General features: G+C 45.3%; 1 protein-coding gene across 1 annotated transcript in view; it reads left to right on the top strand.

The window, feature by feature from the left end:
- Positions 1 to 9,408: 9,408 nt before the first annotated feature.
- VIL1 (villin 1) overlaps positions 9,409 to 24,252 on the top strand; it is a 31,744-nt gene continuing 16,900 nt past the window's right edge. Inside the window, exons 1-9 of the mRNA XM_056861097.1 lie at positions 9,409 to 9,510; positions 10,497 to 10,571; positions 13,888 to 14,084; positions 15,836 to 15,944; positions 16,474 to 16,584; positions 17,903 to 18,105; positions 20,109 to 20,187; positions 20,460 to 20,558; positions 22,525 to 22,678. Of these exons, the coding sequence (XP_056717075.1) occupies positions 9,436 to 9,510; positions 10,497 to 10,571; positions 13,888 to 14,084; positions 15,836 to 15,944; positions 16,474 to 16,584; positions 17,903 to 18,105; positions 20,109 to 20,187; positions 20,460 to 20,558; positions 22,525 to 22,678 (1,102 nt within the window). The 5' untranslated portion in view covers positions 9,409 to 9,435. The remainder of the gene's footprint in view (positions 9,511 to 10,496; positions 10,572 to 13,887; positions 14,085 to 15,835; positions 15,945 to 16,473; positions 16,585 to 17,902; positions 18,106 to 20,108; positions 20,188 to 20,459; positions 20,559 to 22,524; positions 22,679 to 24,252) is intronic.

The following is a 24,252-nucleotide window of genomic DNA, read 5'->3' as shown; positions in this document are numbered from 1 at the left end:
CCACTCACTGGGGTAGTTGGAGACACAGGCACAAGGTGGGGCCTTAGAACAGCAACACAGGGCAGGGAAGCTGGGAGCCCTGGTCCTCTCGGTGGGTGATTCATACACAGACCAGGTGGTGGCGGCAGTATCAAAAAGGGGTCTTTGTCAACTTACTTGCCTTCTATCCTCTAACAGGTTTTGACATTATATGCTGTTTCTACAGGGCCTCGAAACATGCTATTCCTTAGGACTGATACAACTCAAGTTATTTCTCCACTGTTTGAAAATAAAACCTTACCTTCAGATAGAGAGAGATGCTACCACATCCATCCAACACACAATGTATTCCAAGAAGTAACCATAAGATATTGTGAACCCTCATGAAGCCTCTATATCAATTTTACCACCAGAACAACTAAGAATATAGTTACTCTTGATGACTGTCTGAAGTCATTGATTAAGAAAACAAGTATTACTGGGGTGGATCCAACCAGCTTTTCCACTTAATCATCCAACTCCCCTTCTTACTACAGCCCCTGTCTCACATGGCTTTTGTTCATGCAGGTCCCATGATCCTCAGCATAATCTTTTAGGGTAACTAAAAAGGTAAAAGGTAAAGGTCCCCTGTGCAAGCACTGGGGGAAAGTATAGAAAAGGTAAAGGTAGTCCACTGTGCAATCACTGAGTCATTCCTGACCCATGGTGTGACGTCACATCCCGACGTTTACTAGGCAGACTTTGTTTGCGGGGTGGTTTGCCAGTGCCTTCCCCAGTCGTCTTCCCTTTACCCCCAGCAAGCTGGGTACTCACTTTACCGACCTCGGAAGGATGGAAGGCTGAGTCAACCTTGAGCCGGCTACCTGAAACCGACTTCCATTGGGATTGAACTCAGGTCGTGAGCAAAGCTTTGGACTGCAGTGCTGCAGCTCACCACACTCCGCGCCATGGGGCTCACTTCCACAAGCATAGCCACTCACTAAAAGTTCCTAACAGTTGTAAATGTAAACACTGAAAGAGGCAGCGGGGTAGTGATGGGATAATCTTTTGGGGGAAAGGGAGAATTGCATTCCTCTTCTGCCATGCTCTGCATGCTGAGGTTAAGTAGATACAGATTTTCTCACCCCAGGGTGACGATCCACCCTAGCTACCACTCTTCCTTTGCTATAACAGTGAACGATGTCAGATCCTTGCCCTCTTCTGCATCTGGTCACCCATCGCACTACCCTTGCGTGTGTTTGTTCAGCCTATCACACATGACAACCACCTGTGCAGATACTGTGCCAGTGAGGTGTGGTATAACGCATGACAAGGTGCTCCTGCTGCCAAGTATTCCTATTGCTCATTTCTGTATGTGACCATTGCACTGGGAGGGGCACCTGTGCAGATCAGTCTCCCCCTGGAAATGTCATTCTGCCTGCTAAGGTTCAAAGGCTTTGTCAGCAGAGTCGGGGCCACCTGTGCAAATTTGTCAAAGAGCTCCCACTGGGAGAAGGTTGCCTTCCTTTTTAAAATTATTTTGCTGCTTGTGATTATTTCCTGCAATTCCTTCCTGTCAGTATGAGGAATGAGAAAGGAATTCTATTGACCAGGCTTTATTTCTGCTAGCTTGACAGGAAAGATAAGATAAAGCAGACCTTCCCCTACAACCGAAAAGAGAAAAACACAGAGCAATACAGGGCCTTCGACCCCGCATGGGAGTCACTGAGAGCTGTTTAGTACATGGGTATAATTGATCAGGAGATATCTAAGCTGAGCGTTTGAACTAGGAGGAACAGCAAGGGGAAATGCCGCTTCTGGTCCCTGGGCTAAAGCCCACTAAGCTTCAACTCGATTTCAGTTCTGTAAGAACAAATCCATTAATATATGTATGTTTGCAAGTTTCTCCCCAAGCACAATGTTTCCCTTTGCAAGAGAAAATGAGTGCATCAATAGTGCATTGGTGCTTGCTAACTGAACTGGTTCTATTGAACAATACCAATACCATGTGATTCAGTTGCATGTATCAATAGGGTGAAAAGGAGAAATGGGGTAAATGGTGCCTGCCTCACAAGGAAGCATTTATTTCTTGACAAGTACTATTCTGCATTAAACAGTTTCCAAATAGATAGTTTCTTCCATCTTGTAAATGCTCCCAATTGTGTATGCATGTGTACAAGGGCCCATCCACACCCTGTTGTAAAAGAGGACAATTTAACTTTTGAGCCCTTCACAGTGTGGGAGAAGCAGATGCACTACAGAATGGTGCTTCCAGAGCAATGCCTTCAGATTGCTTGAGTAAGTGAGCCAATGTGCATGTTCTAGGGAAAAGCAAAATTTCTCACAACAGCAGGATCCTCATGTATCACCCTGGATTTGTGGGAGTGGTTATGCTTCATTGCCTGATCATCCCCACTCTGTTTGTGGAGGAGGAAAAAGTGCTGCTTTCTTCCAATGTAAATTCCAAATAGTGGACTCCAAAAGCAGAATGATGTTATTCCATCAGTCACACAGAATTCTGCAAGCTGCTTAAAGGACAGAAATGGTTGTTCTTACTTGTGGATGGGTTAAGGGTTTTAACTGTAACCACTTGATTTTGATTGTAACCCCTTTTAACCCAAGCTGACTGAAAAACAGGGAATAAACAAATACCAATGACATTTCCTTCTGTAGGAGGAAGGTTTCCTTCTGCTTTGGGAGAGGGTACCTATGCCCTATTCTAGCCCTTTTCTAATGGGCTGTTTGGATTTGTACCTCAGACTACAGATCCTTGTACAATGGCCTGCAAGGATGTCCGCACGCACACCTGCAAAACAGAAGCTTAATGCTGGTGACTGGGAGAGGTGAGCAGAAGGTAGAGTTGACCTTAAAAGGAGGGTCCAAGTACGAATCATTTGATTTGGTTTGCTGCTCATACTATTTCTTTTTCTTGCTTTTTTCTAGTGTCTGGAGCTTTAGTGCATTTTAGTTTATCTTTTTGTCTGCATATACATTTTGTTTCAAATATTCCTAATATTTTCTCAATAAATATGGCAAAAATTTGCTCAATTCAGTCCTAAACAGAATTATTCCGATCTAAACCCATAGATTTCTAATGGACTCAGACTAGAATAATGTTACATAGGATTGGACTGTTAATATTTTACAAATATTTATCAACTGCTTTTTCAAATCTAAAAATCTAAAATCCAAATCTAAAACCAGAGAAGGGTGGTTGGTGGAAGTGAAAGGGGTGCAATCTGGATTGTGGCCTGTGGTGGTGAAATGGGCTACGCCATTTCCCTGATTAAAAAAAATGCCCCCTGCTTTTAACCCCTGTAGGGAAAAAGACAGACTCAAATACAGACACCAGTCTTTTTCCCTCTCAGGACTAAAAGCAGCATGATCAAAGACTATTGGAGAAATTGTGGTCTTTGGTGCAGAAGAAAATCCTACCTTCCCCAGCTCCATAGCCCTGATCTGTATTAGCAGTCTTGCAGATGATTTTGCAGCTAAATAACAAATCAGGAATTTGAACATGGATTCCAATATCAATTACAAAAACAAGGGGATTGTCACAACAATATGTGGTGGCAGATGGAACGGTGGATGACCAGTTGTGCAAGCCTTTGTTACAAAACTGCACTGTACATTCCAGACTTTGTTCTGCCCAAGGGCACAGCTCAGGTGTACAGAGTAGCACAGACTTATAGAGGTAATATGGCAACACATGAGTGGAAGAACCTTGGTTTATTCTGCCCGCTTTTCCATTCCTAGATACTTCTGCCCTTATATGGTGAAGGCAGGTGGCGTTCAGCACCGAAAGAAGGAGGGAACAAAGGTCATCCCTGCACTTCCTTTATTCAGGTACAGTCTGTCTCCAAGGTGCTGTGTACCCACCAAGCAGACACCTTAAGTAAGGTAAGCAGTTGGTTCAGGGAGGTCTTCAGAGCTTGCCCCTGGCACTGTATAATTTTGTATGATAGAAGGGGAGGGTGGTATCCTGGCATAGATTCATGCTTGTCCTTGCGATAGCCCAGGGCTAAACACCCGAGGCTGTCTTCTCCTAGATCAGGGGTAGGCAAACTGCGGCTCAAGAGCCGCATGCGGCTCTTTGGCCCCTTGAGTGCTGCTCTGGGCTGCAGGATCGCGGCAGCCCACTCAAGAGAAGCCACCTTCCCCGGGTGCGGAGGGCGCGGGGGGGGGGGCTGGCTTCCTTCGGCGGAGGATCGGGGCTGCACGTCACAGCGGAGGAGAGCCTGGCGTCCCTTCCCTGCCCCGGCTGGGCTCTGCGCGCATGCAGAAGTCCGCAAAAGTTCTCTGCCTTTCCGCCAGCCCAGAGCCGCCGCCGCCACCGTGCCGGGGGGGGGGCGGATCTTTGCAACGTGCTGGCCCGAGCCAGCACGTTGCAAAGAGAAGGAGAAGGAGGGAGGCCCCGATCCAGCACACACACACCCTCCCCCGCATTCCTCACCTGCAAGCTCCAGCACGTCGCCCTCATGGCCTGCCCTTCCCTTCCGCTGCTGGAGAACGCCAGCGAGAGGGGGGAGAGGACACCCCTCTGCCTTCCTCCTCCTCTTCTTCCTCCTCCTCCTCCTCCTCCTCCTCCTCCTCGGAGGCTGAGGCACTGAGGAGGGGCGGGCGGACGGGCGGAAAGAAGGAAAGAGCCCAGGTGGCGGCGAGGAGGAGGCTGAGAGGCGAGCGCGGGAGGCCAAGGCGGCCGGGATGCGCCAGGGTGGCGCCGAGTGGTCAGTGGGGGTTGGGGAGATGCAAGGCCATTGTTCACATTAAGTGTTTGTCAGTCATTGTCATGATTTAATTTTATGGATACCTAACTTACCATTTAATTTTTATCAATAAATAAGATCATTATTAAGTATGATATCAAGTTTTATTCAGTGTACCTATAGTTTAATTAAGACTTAAAACTTTAATTAAAGTTTGTTAAGTTAATAAACAGTGTACCTACCTATATAGTTTAAGTTTAAGAAATTTGACTCTCAAAAGAAATCTCAATCGTTGTACTGTTGATATTTGGCTCTGTTGACTAATGAGTTTGGCGACCACTGTCCTAGATGATGGCAAACAATATGCTTCCTCCTTACAGTGAACCAACATGGCTGTTATAAAATGGTCTGGAGGTTATTTCAAAATGTGAGGGAGGAGGAGGGCTTCTGGAACTTTATAACTCTAGTGAAGACAGGATCTTGATCCTGAGGTTGCTCTGGTACAAATACTGTGTATGTTTCCAGCTTCACCATTGTGTAGATTTCCATGCTGTTTGGTTCAGTCCCCCCTCCACCAAAAGCTGAATAGAGCAAAATCGTCTGTGTCGCCTGCTTGATTCTTGACCTTGACTGCTCAGTGGAAGCTGCTGGCTTAAATGGTGTGCCATAAATGTTGTGGTACCAACAAATGCTCTTGGAGGCTGTTTCAGGAAGGAAAATGGAGACATGACAAAGGGGAGTCCAGGCAGGCTACAGAGGATAGCAAACTCGGGTGTGAATGAGCAAGGTCACTCTTCAAATGGAGCTGTCATCAGAGTCCTAGGGAAAACCATTCAGAAGCTAGGCAGTCTTCTGATTAGAAGAAAAATTGGTTTTTATACCCTACTTTTCTCTACCTTTAAGGAGTCTCAAAGCAGCTTACAATTGCCTTCCCTTCTCTACAACAGACACCTTGTGGGGTAGGTGGGGCTGAGAGAGTTGGGAGAGAACTGTGACTAGCCCAAGGTCACTCCAGCAGGCTTCTTGTGTAGGAGTGTGGAAATCACCCCGGTTCACCAGATTAGTCTGCCACTCATGTGGAGGAGTGGGGAATCAAACCCGGTTCTCCAGATTAGAGTCCACCACTCCTAACCACTACACCACTCTGGCTAGAAAGAATTGCCAGAGAATTAGACAGACCAATGAGAAGTTATGACATTCCTCTTTAGTTGGAAGTGTCACAGCTGGGCATCCCCTCCCATTGTGTTTAATGTGATGGCATGCTGCTGACGTTCAGCCCTGCATTTATGCTTTGGAGCCCCACCCCACCCCCAGCGCCTGACTGCGCCCTCAGGCAGCCTCACTTACTATCATGGCCATCAGGAATCCAATGGCCAATGGATGAGTACAGGCCCCTGCCGCCTCACTCGCCGGCCACCACAGACTCAGCACCCAAGCAACTCTGTGGGACAAGTGGTGGACCTGCAAGGATTTGTGGGAGTTGTCTCATTCCCCTCTCCCCCAGTATTTCTACTTTCCCTTCCCTGAAAACTCCTGTACCTTCCCCCCTTTTCCTGCTTCCTTCTCTCCTTCCCACCCACCAGCCAACCTTATAGATCCCTTCTTTATACTCAGCCTCCAAAGCATCTACTGTTCTGTTCGGTAACCTGTGTGGCAAAGGAGGAAAACAGACAATTAGAATTCTGCCAGAGAATATAAGAATACTAATATCAAAGTAGCTGGAAGATTGGGTTTATGTAATAGTCAAGTCTAGAGTAGCAAATAAAGAATAAAAGTGAAGCATAGATTGCAAAACAAGAACTGTACTTATTAAATATTAAGTATAGTTTTTATAGTCCACTTGGAAAGTAGAGGAAATATGGATCTGGGATTTAAGTAGACTAACGATTAAATAAATATTCAGATTGACACAAGTACTAATTCAAAATGAACTCCCTGAAAGACTGTTTGCATTGTATATATATGGATGACTGAGATAGGTATATGTGTATATTTGTATGTTTTTGAAAATTTTAAATAAAAAATATATTAAAAAAAAAGAATTCTGCCAGAGAAAAAGTAGGAAGACTGAGCTATTTTAGCTAGATGACAAAAATAATTTGGGGGTGGGGGCTGAAAGAAAGCGGCCCTGAGTTTGGAAACGGAGGCTGCGTTAAATTGCCACCGCCAGAGTCCCAATCTGCTTACTTTCCCCTGATAATCTGGTAGATTTGTGAACAAAAAACATATTATAAAAATACCATCAGTACTGTCTCCTCATAACGGGACTGATTCTGTAAAAGTCTGTTCTGAAATTTCCCAGCACTTGAGGCATGAATATAAGTAGGTCCAGTATAAATAGGAGGGTACAGCTATGAAAGTAAAAGGTGAAGGAAATAGTCGCTCTTCCTCACTGTCCCCATGTTTCGTTTCCTTCTCAGTTACTTTCTTTTGTCCCATTCGCTTCCCAGCAATTTCTCCCTTGCCCCTGTTCTACTGCGGTGTGCTGCCTTCTTGCCCCAGTAGCACCATTGCTTCCTGAGTGCCCAGCAGAGGCCTATATTATTTCTCCTGCCCCACTAAATCCACTACTGAGGATTCTGTCATCCATCTGTCATTTATTCTTTGTATTCTGTGTTAGCTCTTCCTGCACACCCATTTCAAGCATGAAGGATTCAGGGTATCTCCTTGGTTTCTACAGAGGGACTGCCCAGCGCACATTTGCCATGGGTTTTGTGTTTAGAAAATTCTAACTCTTGAGCAGTAGCCCATTATTACTGTATTTTTCCGTGTATAAGACGATCTTTTTTTCTAAAAATATTTAGAAAAAAACTGGGGGTCGTCTTATACACATAAGGTCCCGCTCTCTTCCCTGCCCGTCAGCTGATGGGCGGAGAAGAGAGCGGGTGGGGGGGAAGAGCCCGGCGGGCGACCAGCCTTCCCCTGGTCCCTGCTTTCTTCCCTGCCCGTCAGCTTATGGGCAGAGAAGAGTCTGGCCTTCCCATGGTTCCCTCTCTCTTCCCCACCTGTATTTTTCCGTATGCCCCCATGTACAAGATGACCCCTGATTTCTTAATTTTGGGTCAAAAAAGTAAGGGTTGCCTTGTACAGGGGGACATCTTATACATGGAAAAATACGGTAAGTCTCATATTTGGTAGAAACGTTGGGGTCTCGGGGAGGGGGGGCAGCCTGACTAGTCCGGTTTGGCCAAGCTCATCAAGACTTGGGAGCTAAGCAGGGTTGCCCACAGTCAGTTCTTGGATGGAAGACCCCCAAGGAAGACCGAGGTATCTATGCAGAGGAAGGTAGGGGAAACCTCTGCTCATCTTCTGTCTGGAATGCCTTGTGGAATGGGTCTCCATGAGTTGGTTATGATTCAATGGCACATTTTTCTTCTTCTGGGGAGGGGGGAGGCAGGATGTAATTTTTTTCCCATATGGACATACATATATTGTAGTTGTTTACTCAGTTTTAATGCCACAATTCATATTACAAGTGCTTGGTGCTGCCCTGACTAGTGCTAGGTGCTTCTGGCTTGCATGATATATGCCCGAACAGGTACATGTGTGCATTTTTATGTGTGCGCACATGAACAGGCATACATGAGTGGGTGATCCAAAGAGTTTCCAGCCATCCCATATTTTATGGGCTATCCCATTCTCAGGATTTAGTACAGGTTTCATCAGTCTCCTTTCAGTATAGGACACCTCTTTTGAGAGGTAATTAATAAGGCTACAAAACCAGAGAGATGGAAGCAAAATGTACCTATGTCTGTCCTTGCAAACAGCAGAAGCTTCATGATAACCCTTGTGGTTTTGCCCTGTCCCCTGAGTCCAGTACACCAGCAGTTTGGGTACATCTGAAATACAAATTCTGTTTATCTGCTTTGATGACCTTTTAATTTCACAAAGGCATCCTAAAGGCCCCTCCCTCCCATCCTCAGCTGCTCTGTGCATCCCTTTCTTGTCCTGTGACTCAAACTAGACCTCCACATGCAGCAGAATGAGATAGCAGGCTATATCACATCACCTGTACGTAGGAAGTGAAGATGAGGGGCGGATAAAAGGAAGGTTGGTAGGGTGATGGGAAGAATAGAAGGAAGCAGGGAAAGGTGAGGATATAGGAGCTGCCAGGAGGAGGAAAGGGGGAAATAGTGTGGGGAGGCAGATATAGGGGAAAGTGAGGTGCCTCCTGCAAGTTTTGGGAGGTTCCCCTCAGCACCACTGGTCCAGACCCGGTCAGTGGCCAGAACCACACAGAACCACCCTCTCATGGAGAGGGTGCCAGGGGGAAGAAAGGAGGGAAAGCTGAAGACAGGGGGATACAGCCCTATTCTGCAGGACTCCTCTGATGCTCTTATGTTAGAAGACCTTGCCCAGGAAGCAGACTGGATTTTCCACTTTAGCACACATTTAGGAATATTATTGTAATGAATGCAATTAAATTAATTGTTTATTATAAAATTTACTGATGAACTGTGTATTCATTCTTTTTTTAGATCCATATCTAGCTGATTTACCTGTTTGTTTTGTTACTGTAAATGCCAATAAAGGTTCTGTATTCTGTAATGAATGCAATTAGTAAAATATTCTCATTTTCGTAGTGGTAAAATATTCTCATTTTCTTCAAATAGCAGGCAAGGGTGTGGAGATTTCAAGGTGGAGGGGAGTAGCCTAAAGCTCTCTTATTCTGGGGATTTTCAACTGCTGGCTGGTATGTGTTGCTTGTAATAAGACCGTCATGGCTTTTTCCATCCCTAGTGCCAGATCCCTTCATAAACGGCTGATCACTATGCCAGAACTCAATGCTAAAGTCACCAAGACACTGAACAAAACCACACCTGGGCTCCAGATATGGAGAATTGAGGTGGGTACATGTGTGTGCATGGTTCTGTCTGTCCTTAATAGTCATGGTGGAAGAAACCATCATTTTTAGATGTGTCCCTGTGTATGATACCTTGGTTCACTTCCCCTTGGGATCTCCTGCTTTTGGAGGAAGAGGCGGAAGGAAGCAGACCTGAATTAAGGACAACTCTGGCCAGCCAACTAAATGATGCTGTCATTGGGTTGGATCCAAGAGTTCTCTTTGGCTGAATGAGGGGTCTTCCACCATCAGAGGAAGACTCATCACTTAGAGCAATTAAGCCTTTGGATCAAACCAGTCTGCTGTTCTCATACCACTGAGTGGGTAGTCAGAGCAGTCTTGTGCTACTCAAAGGAAAGGAAGGTGCTACTGGTAGGCAGGTGATGTTCCCAGAAATTGTATGAACAAAATTTCAGATTAGACAGAAGGGGTGCTGAAATGGATCAGTGAGGAACTGGGTTTGGACAGCTTTGTTGGCAAAGGAAACAGATCTGGGCATAGAGTAAAGGTGAAGCAGCCGGGGTGTTGGGAGTTAGAAGGGAGATGGCTGGGTAGGAATGAGCCCTCTGAGGTGCTGATATCCTCTACCTCTTCGAGTGCAGAAAGGATGATGTTGATGGGGTTTTGGGATTGCCACCTGACAATATGTTAATGGTGACCCATTTTCTAAGAATTGCAAGTGAAGGCACTGCTCTCTCTAAGAAACCAGCTCTTGCACTAGAAGGTGGTATGGTAGTTCAAGAGCAGATTTCCCCTGTGCTTGCACCACAACTGTCAAGGATCTAGTAATGTTCAGATCATCACATATTTAAACATTCACTTACCTGCTATGTAGCTGCAAAACGGCTCTGAACACATGGAACCTTTCTAGACTAGTGTGGGAAGGAAGAGAGGACAGATTTTGAAACATGAAAAGAGACGCAGGATGATTTTTATGTGAGAGCTCTTCTGCATGGAGCCTACTAATGTTTCTCCACTTTCCCTTCCAGAACATGGAGATGGTGCCTGTACCACCCAAAACATATGGGAACTTCTATGAAGGGGATGCTTATGTGCTTCTCTCGGTAAAGGAAGTTAAGAATGGTGGGGTGGGGCTCCAGTTATTAAATTCAACAGGAAAGGCTGGCTGCACAGGAGAAAAGGTGGTAGCCCAGCAAAGCAGCAGACAAAGCACATCCTGTCTCATGAAAAGGGGTCGGTGGGTTGTATGGGGGGAGGGGGGTCACAGGAGAAGGAGACAGTTCTCTTGCGCCACTAGGGAGATTTGTGTTGGCTAGGACCAAACACATGAATGGGAATGTGAAGAAACACATTTTTTCTTTGGAGGTTTGAACTAATCAAAACCTTCACCGTAAGTTTTTCTCAAGGGGCAGAGAACAGGCAGGAGGGAGGAAATCAATACAATACAATTTCTTTCCAGCCTCACCTCAGCTACCCTTTTGGATATGCTATTAGGTCTAGCGAGAGAGGGGTCCAGTTCCCCACCACCACCACCATACACCTCCAGCGAGACAGGTGACATCTAGAAGGGAACAGGTATTTGGAGGAATAAAGTGCTAGAAAGACTTCAGGGGGAAAAAAATCTCTTGGAGACTTCAGGAAGAGTTTCTTTGACCTGGCCTGACCTGGTCAGTGGGAGGAGAAAGGAGGAGGATAAAACCCCTGGGAGCAAAGAGGAGGGGCTCTTTCTGTGCGGTTTCCATCGAGGCAGACAGGTCTGTAGCAGGCAGCCATCACCATCTACTGGCCTGCGTACATGAAAGAGGCTTCAAGGTAATGGAAACCCCTTAGGACATCTGTAACTTTCTAAGATAAGGAGCCGGCCTTATATTTAGGGTATGTATAGAAGGAGGGACACTGGAATCACATTTTACCATTTTCTTTTGAATCTCTTGCTCTGTCTGGTGCTGTGCTGAAAATATGCTTGGGAACATTTTCTTTTTAATAAATACTTTATAACTTTTGATATTTGTAGTGGTTCCCTATTTTAAAAGCAGTACCAGGATAGGGTTGCCAGATCCCTGCCAGGGGCAGGGGATCCCCTGCTTTGGGCCTCCTCTTTGGTGCCATTCAGATGTCCAGCAGGGGTCTCACCAGGCACAAAATGAGGCCTGGGCCTCCATGCTGTCGGCGTGTTGATATCACTTCGGGAAGTGACCTCATCACGTCACCACCAACGTGGGAGATGCTCTGGTATTTGGGCAAAACTCTATGTTAAAAACAGCCTCCATTTGTGCCTGGTAAGACCCACCTACCCCTCCTTCGCTGGTTGCCAGAGGCTACCTAGCAACACTGGAGGAAGGAAAGGGGCAGTCAGCTGGCAAACAGCTGACTGCCTGGAGGAAGGAAAGGGGCAGTCAGCTGGCAAACAGCCGCTCCCCCAGTGGAGCACAAAGCAGTCAGCTGCCCTCATGATAACCAGATGCTGGATAGCAGGAGGCAAAGAGGCCTCAGAATTGGGAAGGGAATAGGTAGTAGCCAACGTCCAGGTAGTAGCAGGAGATCTCCTGCTATTACAACTGATCTCCAGCCAATAGAGATCAGATCACCTGGAGAAAACAGCCGCTTTGGCCATTGGACTCTATGGCGTTGAAGTCCCTCCCCTCCCCAAAACCCGCCCTCCTCAGGCTCCACCCCTAAAACCTCCTGTCGGTGGTGAAAAGGGACCTGGCAACCCTACTCTCGACTGGAGATCAGTTGTAATAGCAGGAGATCTCCAGCTAGTATCTGGGGGTTGGCAACCCTAGAAAGGAAGCGGGGAGTCCTGGCCCTCCCAGTGGACAATTCCTGCAGGGGCCAGGTGGTGGCAGCCCTTGAACACAGACAGAGAAGCCCCTCCAGGTGTTGGAAAATCCTAGGAGAGCATTGGTTGAGTAGGGCTTGCAGGTCACAGAAAGAGCTTCTCCACCACGGGAATATCCATTCCCCAAAAGCTGCCCAAGTTACCCTCCTTTACATGGGTAGCATCACTCTAAAGGCCAGAGTCTATCTGCACTAGTTGGGGATTATAGCATTTGTCTATTGCTCACCACAACCAGTACCTGGCTTTTCTTCCCAGTAGTTCTCACTGTCTTCTATATGGGCTCTCAGGTAGGCAGCTTACAGGCCTGTTTCCTTCAGCAACAGAATCACAACATGTGGCCTTCAGACTTCTATGTGGGTCATAAGGGCTTTCTTTCTTTTTTCTTTTTAATCAAGATTTCCTAACATTTAGGATAAGTGACATTTTGCATTTTTATTAATAATTGTATTGATTTAATATTACATATGCCACCTGATAATGACTAGATTATAGTTTTGTTCTGCATCAAACCTATTCAGACAGCAGAATTGGTTATATCTTTTAAGAACTGATATAGCAGCTAAGAGATGGATCTGTTCATCAGGAAGTCATTAATTGATATTGTACTTCTGCTGTGAACTCTTCAGGTGGCCTTTAGCCAAGCTACTCACTCTCCCACTCAGCCCTCCATATGCAGTGCAGGGATAATAATCCTGACCTACCATACAGGACTGTTGTAAGAATAACAAACAAGATAACGTATGAGAAGTGCTTTGCATGCTCTAGTACTAGATAAATTCTAAGCATTATTATTGTTTTGCTGATGATCTAGTTTTGAATCTGGTTACATATCAGAAGTGTTTTTATAGTCACTTCTCTAATATACATGTTATAGTTTCATGTTTTTTAATTACTATTTTTGCATTTATCTTGTTGGAAGCTGCTTGAAGGCCATATCTGATCAAAAGGTAGGGTAGAAATCTAATTATTTTCGCCTCATTCTGTACTTTCTATCTGCATTGTGAGCCTCTTATTTTGTAGCATTTGCCAAGTTTTAGATATCAGGAAACTGGCATACAGTTTGGAAATTACTGTGTAAGTAATGAATTAATACGATTAGTGAGTGGAGTTGATAGATCAAAACAGAACTCCTTGCAAGAGCCCTGGCACTCTGCATGTTATAAATAGGATAATTGCTGCAAACTTCCAAAATGGTGTAGAACAATTACAAAAAAGGGGGTACCAGATAATCTTAAAATGTAGTAATGTTAATTTTCTTAACCCCCCTCCCCTGCTTTTTGGACTGTGATATTAATTTTATTTTCAGCCAAGATTGGACATCCAAGACTTTTAAGGCTGCTATACTGACTTGACTATGCCCAAGGAAATGATTTTTGGGGGTAGAATTAGCAATCGTAGCAAATGTATTATTTGAGGGGATGGTTATTGATGGTTGGGACCAGGCTATCTGTAGAGGTAAATCAGGCCAGTAACCGTAACTTTACTGAGCACAGGAGAGCTCCAGGAATACCTCAGGGGAAGTGCTGGGGCACATGGCCTGATTCTGGCCTGCTGTGTGTCTTCTTTTTCCAACACAGACACACAAGACTTGGAACAACTTCTCCTATGACATCCACTATTGGCTGGGCAACTCATCATCTGTGGACGAGCAGGGTGCAGCTGCCATCTACACTACCCAGATGGATGATCACCTGGGAGGGACAGCAGTGCAGCACCGGGAGGCCCAGGGCCATGAGAGTGAGGTCTTCCGGGGCTACTTCAGAAATGGACTCATGTGAGTAAAGCCTTCATAGATATTACCTTCTACTTGTTGACCTGAGCAAAATCATACCTTTTTTCTCCCAAGAACAGTCTCACATGTTTATTTAGCAATTGTGTGCTGTAAGCACTCACTTAGCTGTCATTCCCTGGTGCATGTATGTACAGAAACACATGTCCTGCCATTCACAACTTATGTTTTGTACAGGAATCTAGGGTTGCTTGACATCTAAACAATTATGACATCTGGACCCACAGCCGTCTTGGTTAGGGGCACAGATGGAAGTGAGTCCAATGGTGAAGCCAGGCAGCTAAATCCAGCCATTTCTAGTAGGAATGGGATCAAAGCCCAGCATAAAAGCAATCTATTTAACCATGGTGTACAGCTAAAATCAGCTTTATCCTCGAGCTTTTCTGGCAACCAGCCCAAAAGTAAAAAGCAAGAAAAAGTAGGGTTTTTTCCCCTGTTTGGTTGGCAACACTGTAGATAACACCAGTATAGCTGCAGCAAACATGAGGACTCTTAAAAATATGAAATAGTCCACAGTGTTTAAGGGGGAAAGGCGGTTATAGAGATTGCTTCTATGCCACGTGACTAAATTTCAGAATCTGGAGGTTGGCAACCTTTGTTGAATTACAGGAGACAAACAGTGCTGGAGATCTGAATCCATACTTTTCAAGTAGATATGTGCCATTCATATCATCAGTGTCTGAAAAGAGCTGTCAAAATCCAACATTGTGAGGCTGCCAATTCTTCTGTGTGATGGAGGGGTGTGTGTGTGTTCTGCAGAGTAGCACAACAGCCACATTACAGAAAGCTTTGTGAATCCAGGAGGTTGCCAGTTCAGACCTCACCGTTACCACAAATTAGATAGCCATAGGCAAGCCACATTCTTGCAGCCTCAGTTTTCCACCCGCAATTACAGGGATAATAATACTGGCCTACTTTACAGGGCTGTTGTAAGGGCTTATATCCAAGTAATGTATGTGCAGTGCTCTGCCGACTCGAAGCCACTTTCTTTGACCTCAGTTTCCTATTTGCAATATGAGGATAACAATACTGTACAGGGTTATGGGGAAGAGACAGGGAAGCACGTAGGGACATCGAATCAGGACCAATTACCCTGAAGCACTGTGAGGCAGCAGCTTCCAGGAAGGATACTGTCGCCCCTTCTTTATTTTCTTTCAGAATAATTCTCGGTGAACCTTACCATTTCCCCACCTGGGCCTGCTTTCTGTATCTCTTTAGAGAGAAATGGAGAGAGCCCTTTGCTTGCAGTTCCGTGGGCCCTCTGCCCTGCCACAACTCAGAAAGACACGCAAGGCGGAGCTTTTTCAGAAGGGGCCTTTTGCTGAATGTGATTTTTAAATTGGCTTGTTAAAAGTTTTTTTTTAAAATTATTATATATTAGTTTTAATGTTTGAAAGTGCTTTGAGCAGCTTAGTTAAGAAAGGTGGTGCATTATATTAAATATGTCATAAAAAGCAGTTCATAAATGTCTGAAGTTGGCACTGCATGGGATGGGGACGTCTTGGCCATCTGGGGGCCTCACAGGTGCCTGGCTGCCAACCAGCACCTCTAAACATCAAGGGTTTTGGGGGGCCTCGTCAGGTGGTCTGGGAAGGCATTCCCCACCATGATCTACTTGCAAAAGGCAAGCTATGCTGGGGAGAGGCAAACTGTTTCTGGGGTAGGAGGAGCCTTGACTGTTGAAAAGTTGGTGTTCCTGACCATTGTGAAACTCTGACCCTTCTCTCCTTCTGCAGATATAAGAAAGGGGGAGTGGCCTCAGGCATGAAACACGTGGAGACCAACACATACAACGTGCAACGGCTGCTGCATGTCAAGGGCAAGAAGAATGTGGTGGCTGCAGAGGTGGGTCATGGGTGGAAAGGCCATGTGAGGAGGAGGCTGGTGATTTAACTCCTCACAAAATCTGTTGGTAAGGTTGCCAATTCCACGTTGGGAAATTCCTGGAGATTTGGGGTTGAGCCTGGGGTTTGGGGGAAGGGAGGGACCTCATCAGGTTATAATGCCATAGAGATTCCCTTCCAAAGCAGCCATTTTCTCCAGGGAACAGATCTTTGTCGTATGGAGATCAGTTGTAATTCTGGGAGATCTCCAGGCCCTACCTGGAGGTTGGCAACTATACCGGTTCATTCCAGACTAGGCTCTGAGATACATTTACCACTTACTGCTGATCTGTAAAGCCACAGATTTCGCCAAACGCCCAGCTTAGATTCTCAGCTGCAGAACTGTCTTGCATTTTGGGAGATGTGAAAGTATTCTTGTTTTCTAACTGCGCTTGTACAATATGCAACCTCCCCCCCTCACCCTATGATTCTATCCCTGTTCAGTCCCGCACACAGAATAGGTGCCCCAGCTACTCTGCTTCTCTTCATAGGTGGAGATGAGCTGGAGCAGTTTCAACCAAGGCGATGTGTTCCTGCTGGACCTGGGCAAGCTCATCATCCAATGGAATGGTCCTGAGAGCAACCGCATGGAGCGTCTGAAGGTGCAGAGGATGCTGGGGGGGGGGGGAATAAGAAAGCTGGGTAGTTGTGAGAAATGCAGGGAGTGGTGAAGTCCATCATTGAGAGAACAAGGGTTTTGCTGTACCCGCTTTCTATAATGGGACAAAGTCTCCTTTTCTTTATTTTGGAAGTCTAACAATAATATAGGATCCATCCTGCTGTCAAAGCCAGCATCTTGTGTCAGCATTGTGGGTGGCTACAGAGGCCCAAGAATCTCAGGAGAGCTCACCAGCCATCCCTGACGACTGCGGCATAGCAGCAACAGCTCCTGCCATTTGTCCTCATGTTGTGTAGTAGTGACAGGATTGGGCTCCCCAAGCGGAGCCCATGAGGTGTTGTAGTTAGACTAGGACTGGGTTTAGATCCCCACTTGGTCATGTTGAAAACTGGGTGGCCTTGCGGCAGTCATGCTTAGCTTCACCTACCTTAGAGGGGGGGGGGGTTTGCTGTATTAAATGGAGAATGGATTAAATGCCCTGAGCACATTGGAGCAGGGATACAACACAGACAGTCAGAACTGGCTGTCTGATCTGAATGGTGGCTAATACACGACACACTGTTCAACAGGGCTGCCAAATTACATGCAGAACATAATTCCCTTAATGGGGAAGTGGGGAAGTGCTGCAAGGAAATGGTGGAACAAGACTCTCACCCCCTTTTCAACAATTAAAAACTTGTCATGTATTGACTCTGTCAAAGAGGTTTGCCATCAAGGTTGTTGGGATGGTCAGGCATATGATACTTGAGGGGCTACCTCTGACATGGCTCCTTTTCCAGTGGCAGGAGTACCTACCAGCAGTGTCTGAACAGAGTGTATGACAGCCGTGTGCAGCTATCTCCTCCAGGTGCCCTTCCTCTGTTCAGCAAATAGGCAGTTGCCTCTCTGGCAGGGAAAGAACAGAGCTGCAAAATGGAGGGATGGGGGAGAAGGAGCTGTGAAATGGGAGAAGCAGAAAAGGAAGGGTGCTGTGGTGTTGGGGGCATGGAAGCCTTGCACCTGAAGGCCCACCAATAACTGCAGCTGTCCTTGCTGGCAAGCCTGGAGTGCAATTCTAAGCAGAGTTACACCCTTCTAAGTCCAATGAAGGAATTAGGCTTAGAAGGGTATAAGTGTGCTTAGGATGGCACTGCTAAACACACAGTTGTTCACAGTGCAAGCCCCAGTCACTCTCCAGAATGCCTAACGTACAGTCATTGTGTTCTCTGATCTGTGGAGCTCCCAAAGTGAAGCCAATGCTATCCACTCATCTACTAGCAACCTTCTGATACCGATTTGTGGTTGTCACCTGTTCATGACAGGGGATGACTCTAGGGAAGGATATCCGTGATCATGAGCGTGGAGGTCGAGCACAGATAGGTGTGGTGGATGGTGAGGCTGAAGCTGCTTCTCCTGGGCTGATGAAAGTCTTGACCTACGTACTGGGGCAGAAGAAGGAAATCCAGCCGGCCATCCCAGATGCTGTGGTGGACCAGAAGCTGAAATCTTCTCTGAAGCTCTACCAGTGAGTGAATTTGGCTCTGTGGTGCAGGGGACTAAAGTAAGGTTGCCAGCTCTGGGTTGGGAAATACCTGGAGATTTTGGGGTTGGAGCCTGAGGAGGGCGGGGTTTGGGGAGAGGAGGGACTTCAGTGGGGTATAATGCTATAGAGTCCACCTTCCAAAGTGGCCATTTTCTCCACGTGAACTGATCTCTGTTGCCTGGAGATCAGTTGTAACCTATGATCTCTCCAACTACCACCCAGAAGTTGGCAACCCTAGACTAAAGTGAGGCAAAGAGGTTGTTTGGTGGAGCTGAGGGGTGCAGCTGCAAGGGGAGGGGAGCAAATGTCTCTGTGGAAAGTAGGAACAGGAGATTTGTAGGGTGGAAAATCTTTAGAAATCCAGACAACGGCTGCATGTGTATGCTGGCTAAGAAAACAAAAGTTCTGTATACAACAAACTCCAGTTCACTTGTCAGAATACATTAAGCAAATAATAATTGTACTGAATTCCTTGATGGGTGCAATTTTGATTGTGATATTCAATAGGGTTGCCAGATTCTGTCATGAACGTTCCTGGAGATTTGGAAGTAGAGCCTGGGGAGGGGTTAGGGTTTGGGGAGGGGAGGGATCATATTGTCATCCTCCATACCAGCCATTTTCTCTAGGGGAACTCATCTATGTTGTCTGGAGATCAGTTGTAATTCCAGGAGATCTCTAGGTCCCACCTGGAGGTTGACAAACCCAATTTGGGTATCTGGGTATGGGGTGTTTGTGTGTGTGTGTGTGTGAATTTGGAATAATTTGACAAGGACTGTAATGTCAGAGTGCAAAACAGAAATGAGTGGGGACCAAGGAGAAAGGGTACAGGGAACGTGGATGCAGAAAACAAAATGAAAACAAAACAACAAAACCAAAAATCTCAAAAGGAAGGAAACCCTAATGACGGACTCCTTGGTTCTCTCCTGCAAATATTTCTCAGCAAGCACAAACTCAATCAATTAATTCATCAGAGCATTTATACCCAGCACCTAGATTAGAAGATCAAAAATAAAATTAAACAGCAGCATAAATGCTGCATAAAAATGCAGTTCATTAAAAGCAATATAAGATCCATTTATCCATCAATCCAATTAAATAAAGCAGCCCAAAATATTCCTGGGAACTTTAGCTGAATCAGAAATTTTGGGTGTGGAGAGGTGCTGCAATAGATAAAAGTCCTATATTTAAGAAAGAGAAGGCTTTCACATTACCAAATCTTGACACATGATTGGAAGATCTTCTGGATGTAGTAGATCTACAGGAAAAAGTAATTTACACTGAAAGAGATATGGAATGAAAATTTAAGAACAGATGGAGGTTCTTTGTGGCGCTGGATGCGGGACTTGGGGCTCTCCACTTTTGATCCTTTTTTACTCTGATCTTCCTTCTCTCACTGTTTACTCTTCTCTCTCTTTCTTACTGTTCTGCCATCATGGGTATTGGAGTTGGAAATGACTCACCTTGGGACTTCTGTTCTTTGTTTTGTTATTTGGTAAAAGGAAAATTGTAAAAATAATAAAGAGGCACAAATTAAAGATTTGTTCAGGATCAGGCAAAAAGCAGGGAGAATACAGTTCAACAAGAACCTGGTCAAATTGTTTTCCCCTGACACTTAACATTCAACCAGGTTGTCACACTAAGTGTTTTGTTTCATGTTCTCCCACTTCATGCCTTTCAAATTAGCGTAAAGGCAATCTGGGGTTTACTACTTTGACTGCAAGCATGACACAGAATTGCTTCTTCACACATTACAAGAGGAGGAGGGAAGGAACGAAGAAGCATGAGTTATTTATACATGTTCCTTACTTTTGTGTAACCATACGACAGAACTCTGAAAGTATTGGGAAGTCCAAATCTGGGTCACAATCTGTATATACTCATTGTGTGCCTCTAAGGTGCTTCTCTGATCAACAGTTCAATAAAACTAGTACATTAACTTCACTTTGGATCTGGCTCCCTGACACTGTTCTGTCTCTTCTTCACAGTGTCTCTGATGTAGAAGGCAACCTGCTCATTCAGGAAGTTGCTATCCAGCCCCTTACCCAGGACCTCCTGAACCATGAGGCAAGTGGCTTCCTTGGGGGAAAGGGCTGCATTGCTGCAAACCAACAGAGAAAATCTTGCTCAAAGTTGTGTGTGAGTGGGGGCGGGGGGATCAAGAAGAAGAGGAACAGCAAACCATAACTCAGTCAAGACAATTGTATTCCATTTACCCATTGCCTTTCCAACCCTAAAAAGAGAAGCACAAGGAAGTGGGGGGCCCTAATAAGGGTTCCCACCCCTCGCATAGCTGCTTTCTAACAAAACCGTATCTGGATCTGTTTCCTTCCTACTAGGACTGCTACATCTTAGACCAGTGTGGTGTAAGGATCTATGTATGGAAAGGCAGGAACTCTAGCAAGGAAGAGAAGCAGCAAGCCATGACACGGGCCCTGGTGAGTGAGAGCTTGGCAGAGGAGCATGGAGGCACGGTCCTCACCTTGGGCTGGAGGAGAAGCCGTGGCCCGTTCCGTTCTTTACTTGACAAGGCACAATTGCAGGACATCAGAACTCTTTGGAGATTTTGGGGCAGTCTCTGCACTCCTCGCAGTCTGTTGCCTCTGAAAGGGACATCGGTTGCCATGATTCTGGGTGTTGACTAATATGCATGTGTCACTAGTACTCGTGCAAGTTCTTAGTTTGAATTTATTTGGATCAAGGTCTTAATGTAAAAATGTTAAAGGCTTGTATTGCCCAATGAGTTTAGCTGCCTCTGTCACCAAAAATCACCAGTAAACATGTTTTACAATTTTGAAAAATACTAAGGCTTTTGCTTTGGTAGGTTTCCTGACAGACATTCTGCAGATATAGGATAGCGAGGGATGAGGATGTATTTTGCATGTTTTTAGTTCCTTTTGAATATCACCTTTTCACTTTTGATCTTTCTTTGTCAGAAACAAAACTTTGAGTTTTTAGTCTTGTACTAGTTTCTGTATCTGCATACTAATTTTTTCTCATTAAAATGTATACATTTTTCATCATGGTGTATCGATTGGACAGAAATGGCATGTGTTTATAAATGAACAAATGTTGTACAATAAATGTACAAATTCTGTAAAATGGGGGAAAAAGAATAATCAATGACAGCAACAAAAATGAGACAGACCAACCAATTCCTTTAATAAAGTAGGGAATTAAAAAGAAACATAAATGGTGGTATCGTGTTATCCATAGGGATAACACACAATGACTCACTAACTCTGTGGCTCAGTGGAAGAGCCTCTGCTTTGCATGCTCAAAGGTCCCAGGTTCAATCCCCAGCATCTCCAGTTAAAAGGACCAAGCAATAGGTGATGTGAAATACCTCAGCCTGAGATCCTGGAGAGCCACTGCCAGTCTGAGTAGACAATACCTACCTTGATGGGCCAATGGCCTGATTCAGTATAAGGCAGCTTCATATGCCTAAGGGAACCCACATTTCTTTCCTGGACATCTAGTTACTGGAAGAGATACTGATGTGGTACTTGTATGTAACATTTCAGGTCAGGAAAATGGTGCAGGAGGGGGGAGGTCTAAGCACCCCATTTTCTCATGCCACATTCCCAATTGGAATTGTACTCCAGCTGCCTGATTTTGAAAGAACTTTGTTCACGGAACTCTGTGCCTCATAGAGCTGAGTCCTTGCCTGACAATTGATTTGCAACAAGAACTAGGGTAGTATGGTGTTCCAAAGTCAAGATTACAACCTAGAATCTCAAGCCTGCTTTCTTTTACCTTGAGTAAGGAGATATTTATAATATTATAAGCATGTCTTACAGGCAGAGCAGTGTAAATATTTGTATCTATATTTATGAAGAAAGCAGAATGTCATCATAAAAGAAGGCATACATATATTACCCAAGAATTCAGCTTTGACTAATTTTTTTTTATATGTCGACTTTCTCTGCCACTTAAGGGAGACTCAAACTGGCTTACAATCACCTTCCCTTCCCCTCCCCACAACAGACACCCTGTGAGGTAGGTGGGGCTGAGAGAATTCTGAGAGAACTGTGACTGGCCCAAGGTCACCTAGCTGGCTTCATGTGTAGGAGTGGGGAAACAAATCCAGTTCCCCAGATTAGCCTCCGCCGCTCATGTGGAGGAGCAGGGAATCAAACCTGGTTCCCCAGATCAGAGTCCACTGCTCCAAACCGCCGCTCTTAACCACCGCACCACGCTGGCTCTCTGTTAGTAGGCTAACACAGCTGGCCCTCTGGAACACACAGGACACCCAATCATCCTTCTGACCTATGAAGAAAGCAGCTCCATTCCCTCTCTTAGTTGTTGCTTTAATTCAAAGGCACAGTGTCACCATACACAGTGGCAGGTTCCTTGGTTACGACCCTCTCCCACTTGTGACATTGTTCTCTTCCCCACCCCCAGGGTTTCATCAAAGCTAAGAACTATCCACCTACCACCGGTGTGGAAACTGAAAATGATGGTTCTGAATCTGCAGTGTTTAAGCAGCTCTTTCAAAGATGGACTGTCCCCAACCAGACCGCTGGCTTTGGCAAGACCAGCTCAGTTGGTAAAGTGGGTAAGTCCTAAAGCCTGGTCAGATCAGGAGACCTGATCAAGGCAGCCCGCTTCTGATTGACATGGACCCTTACAATGAAGGAGAGGAAGGAAGCTTTTATGACTTGCTTGCCCTTAAGTTTAAGAAGAGAGTGGGGGAATCTCCTTCGTGTTTCTGTAACAGCTCTGTTGTATTTCCAAAAGGCATTCTGATGTGGAAGTATGTTAGTTCTATTCTGGTTTACACACATAGGAATGGAGGTCCAAAATGCTGGTTGGAGGAAGCTGATGTTATAAGCCACCTTGTTTCTTGATCATTGCAACATTATTTACAGCTTGTCTACATCTTTCTTAAATTGCGGCGCCCAAAACAGAACAGAATACTCTAGGTGAGGTCTAACCAGAGCAGAATGAAGCGATACCATCACTTTGCGTGATCTGGACACTGTACTTCTGTTGATGCAGCCCAAGATCGCATTTGCCTTTTTAGATTCCGCATCACATTGCTGACTCATGTTCAGTGTTTGGTCTAATAAGACCCCCAGATCCTTTTCACACATACTACTGCCCAGACAAGTCTCCCCCATCCTATAATTAAGCATTTGATTTTTCCTACCTAAATGCAGAACTTTACATTTATCTTTGTTGAAGTGCATTTTATTAGTTTTAGCCCAATTCTCCAGCCTGTCAAGATCATCCTGTATCCCGGCTCTGTCTTCTACCATATAGAATCATAGAGTTGGAAGGGACCACCAGGGTTATCTCGTCCAACCCCCATTTGCTACCCCTCCCAATTTAGTATCATCTGCAAATTTAATAAGCATCCCCTCTATTCCTTCATCCAAATCATTTATAAAGATGTTGAACAACACAGGGCCTAGGACAGATCCCTGGGGCACTCCACTAGTCACTTCTCTCCAAGTGGATGAGGAACCATTAACAAGCACTTTTTGGGTGTCAACCAGTTACAGATCCACCTAACAGTAATAGGATCTAAACCACATTTTCCCAATTTTTCAACAAGAATACTATGTGGAACCTTATCAAAAGCCTTACTGAAATCAAGATAAACTATCTCTACACCATTCCCCTGATCCAGCAAGGTAGTAACTTTCTCAAAAAAGGAGATAAGATTAGTCTGACATGACTCGTTCTTGAGAAACCTGTGCTGGCTCTTAGTGATCAGATCCATCCTTTTTAAGTGCTCAAGGACTGACTGACTGATGATTTGTTCTAAAACTTTTCCCGGTATAGAAGTCAAGCTGATGTGTCGGTATTTACCCAGATCCTCCTTTCCCCCCTTCCTTTCCCCCTTATTCTTTATTTTTACCCATAGTCTCTCAACTGCACTACCATGCTCAGATTCATGTACTTCTTCACAAGTGTACACATCTTTGACATACAATGATACTCCTCCCCATTCCTTATCTGTCTATCCCTTTTAGACAAGTTGTACCCCTCAATCTTAATAGTCCAATTATGAGTGACATCCCACCAAGTATTAGTAATGCCTAATAGGTCAAAATCCCCTTCCTGTATTAGGGCTTCAAGTTCTTCCTGCTTGTTTCCCATACTCTGCGCATTAGTGTAAAGACA

The sequence above is a fragment of the Euleptes europaea genome, chromosome 15 (genome assembly GCF_029931775.1).
Source record: "Euleptes europaea isolate rEulEur1 chromosome 15, rEulEur1.hap1, whole genome shotgun sequence".
Classification (NCBI taxonomy): Eukaryota; Metazoa; Chordata; class Lepidosauria; order Squamata; family Sphaerodactylidae; genus Euleptes; species Euleptes europaea.
Note: the sequence above shows the minus strand (reverse complement) of the source record. Positions and strands in the feature narration are given on the sequence as shown.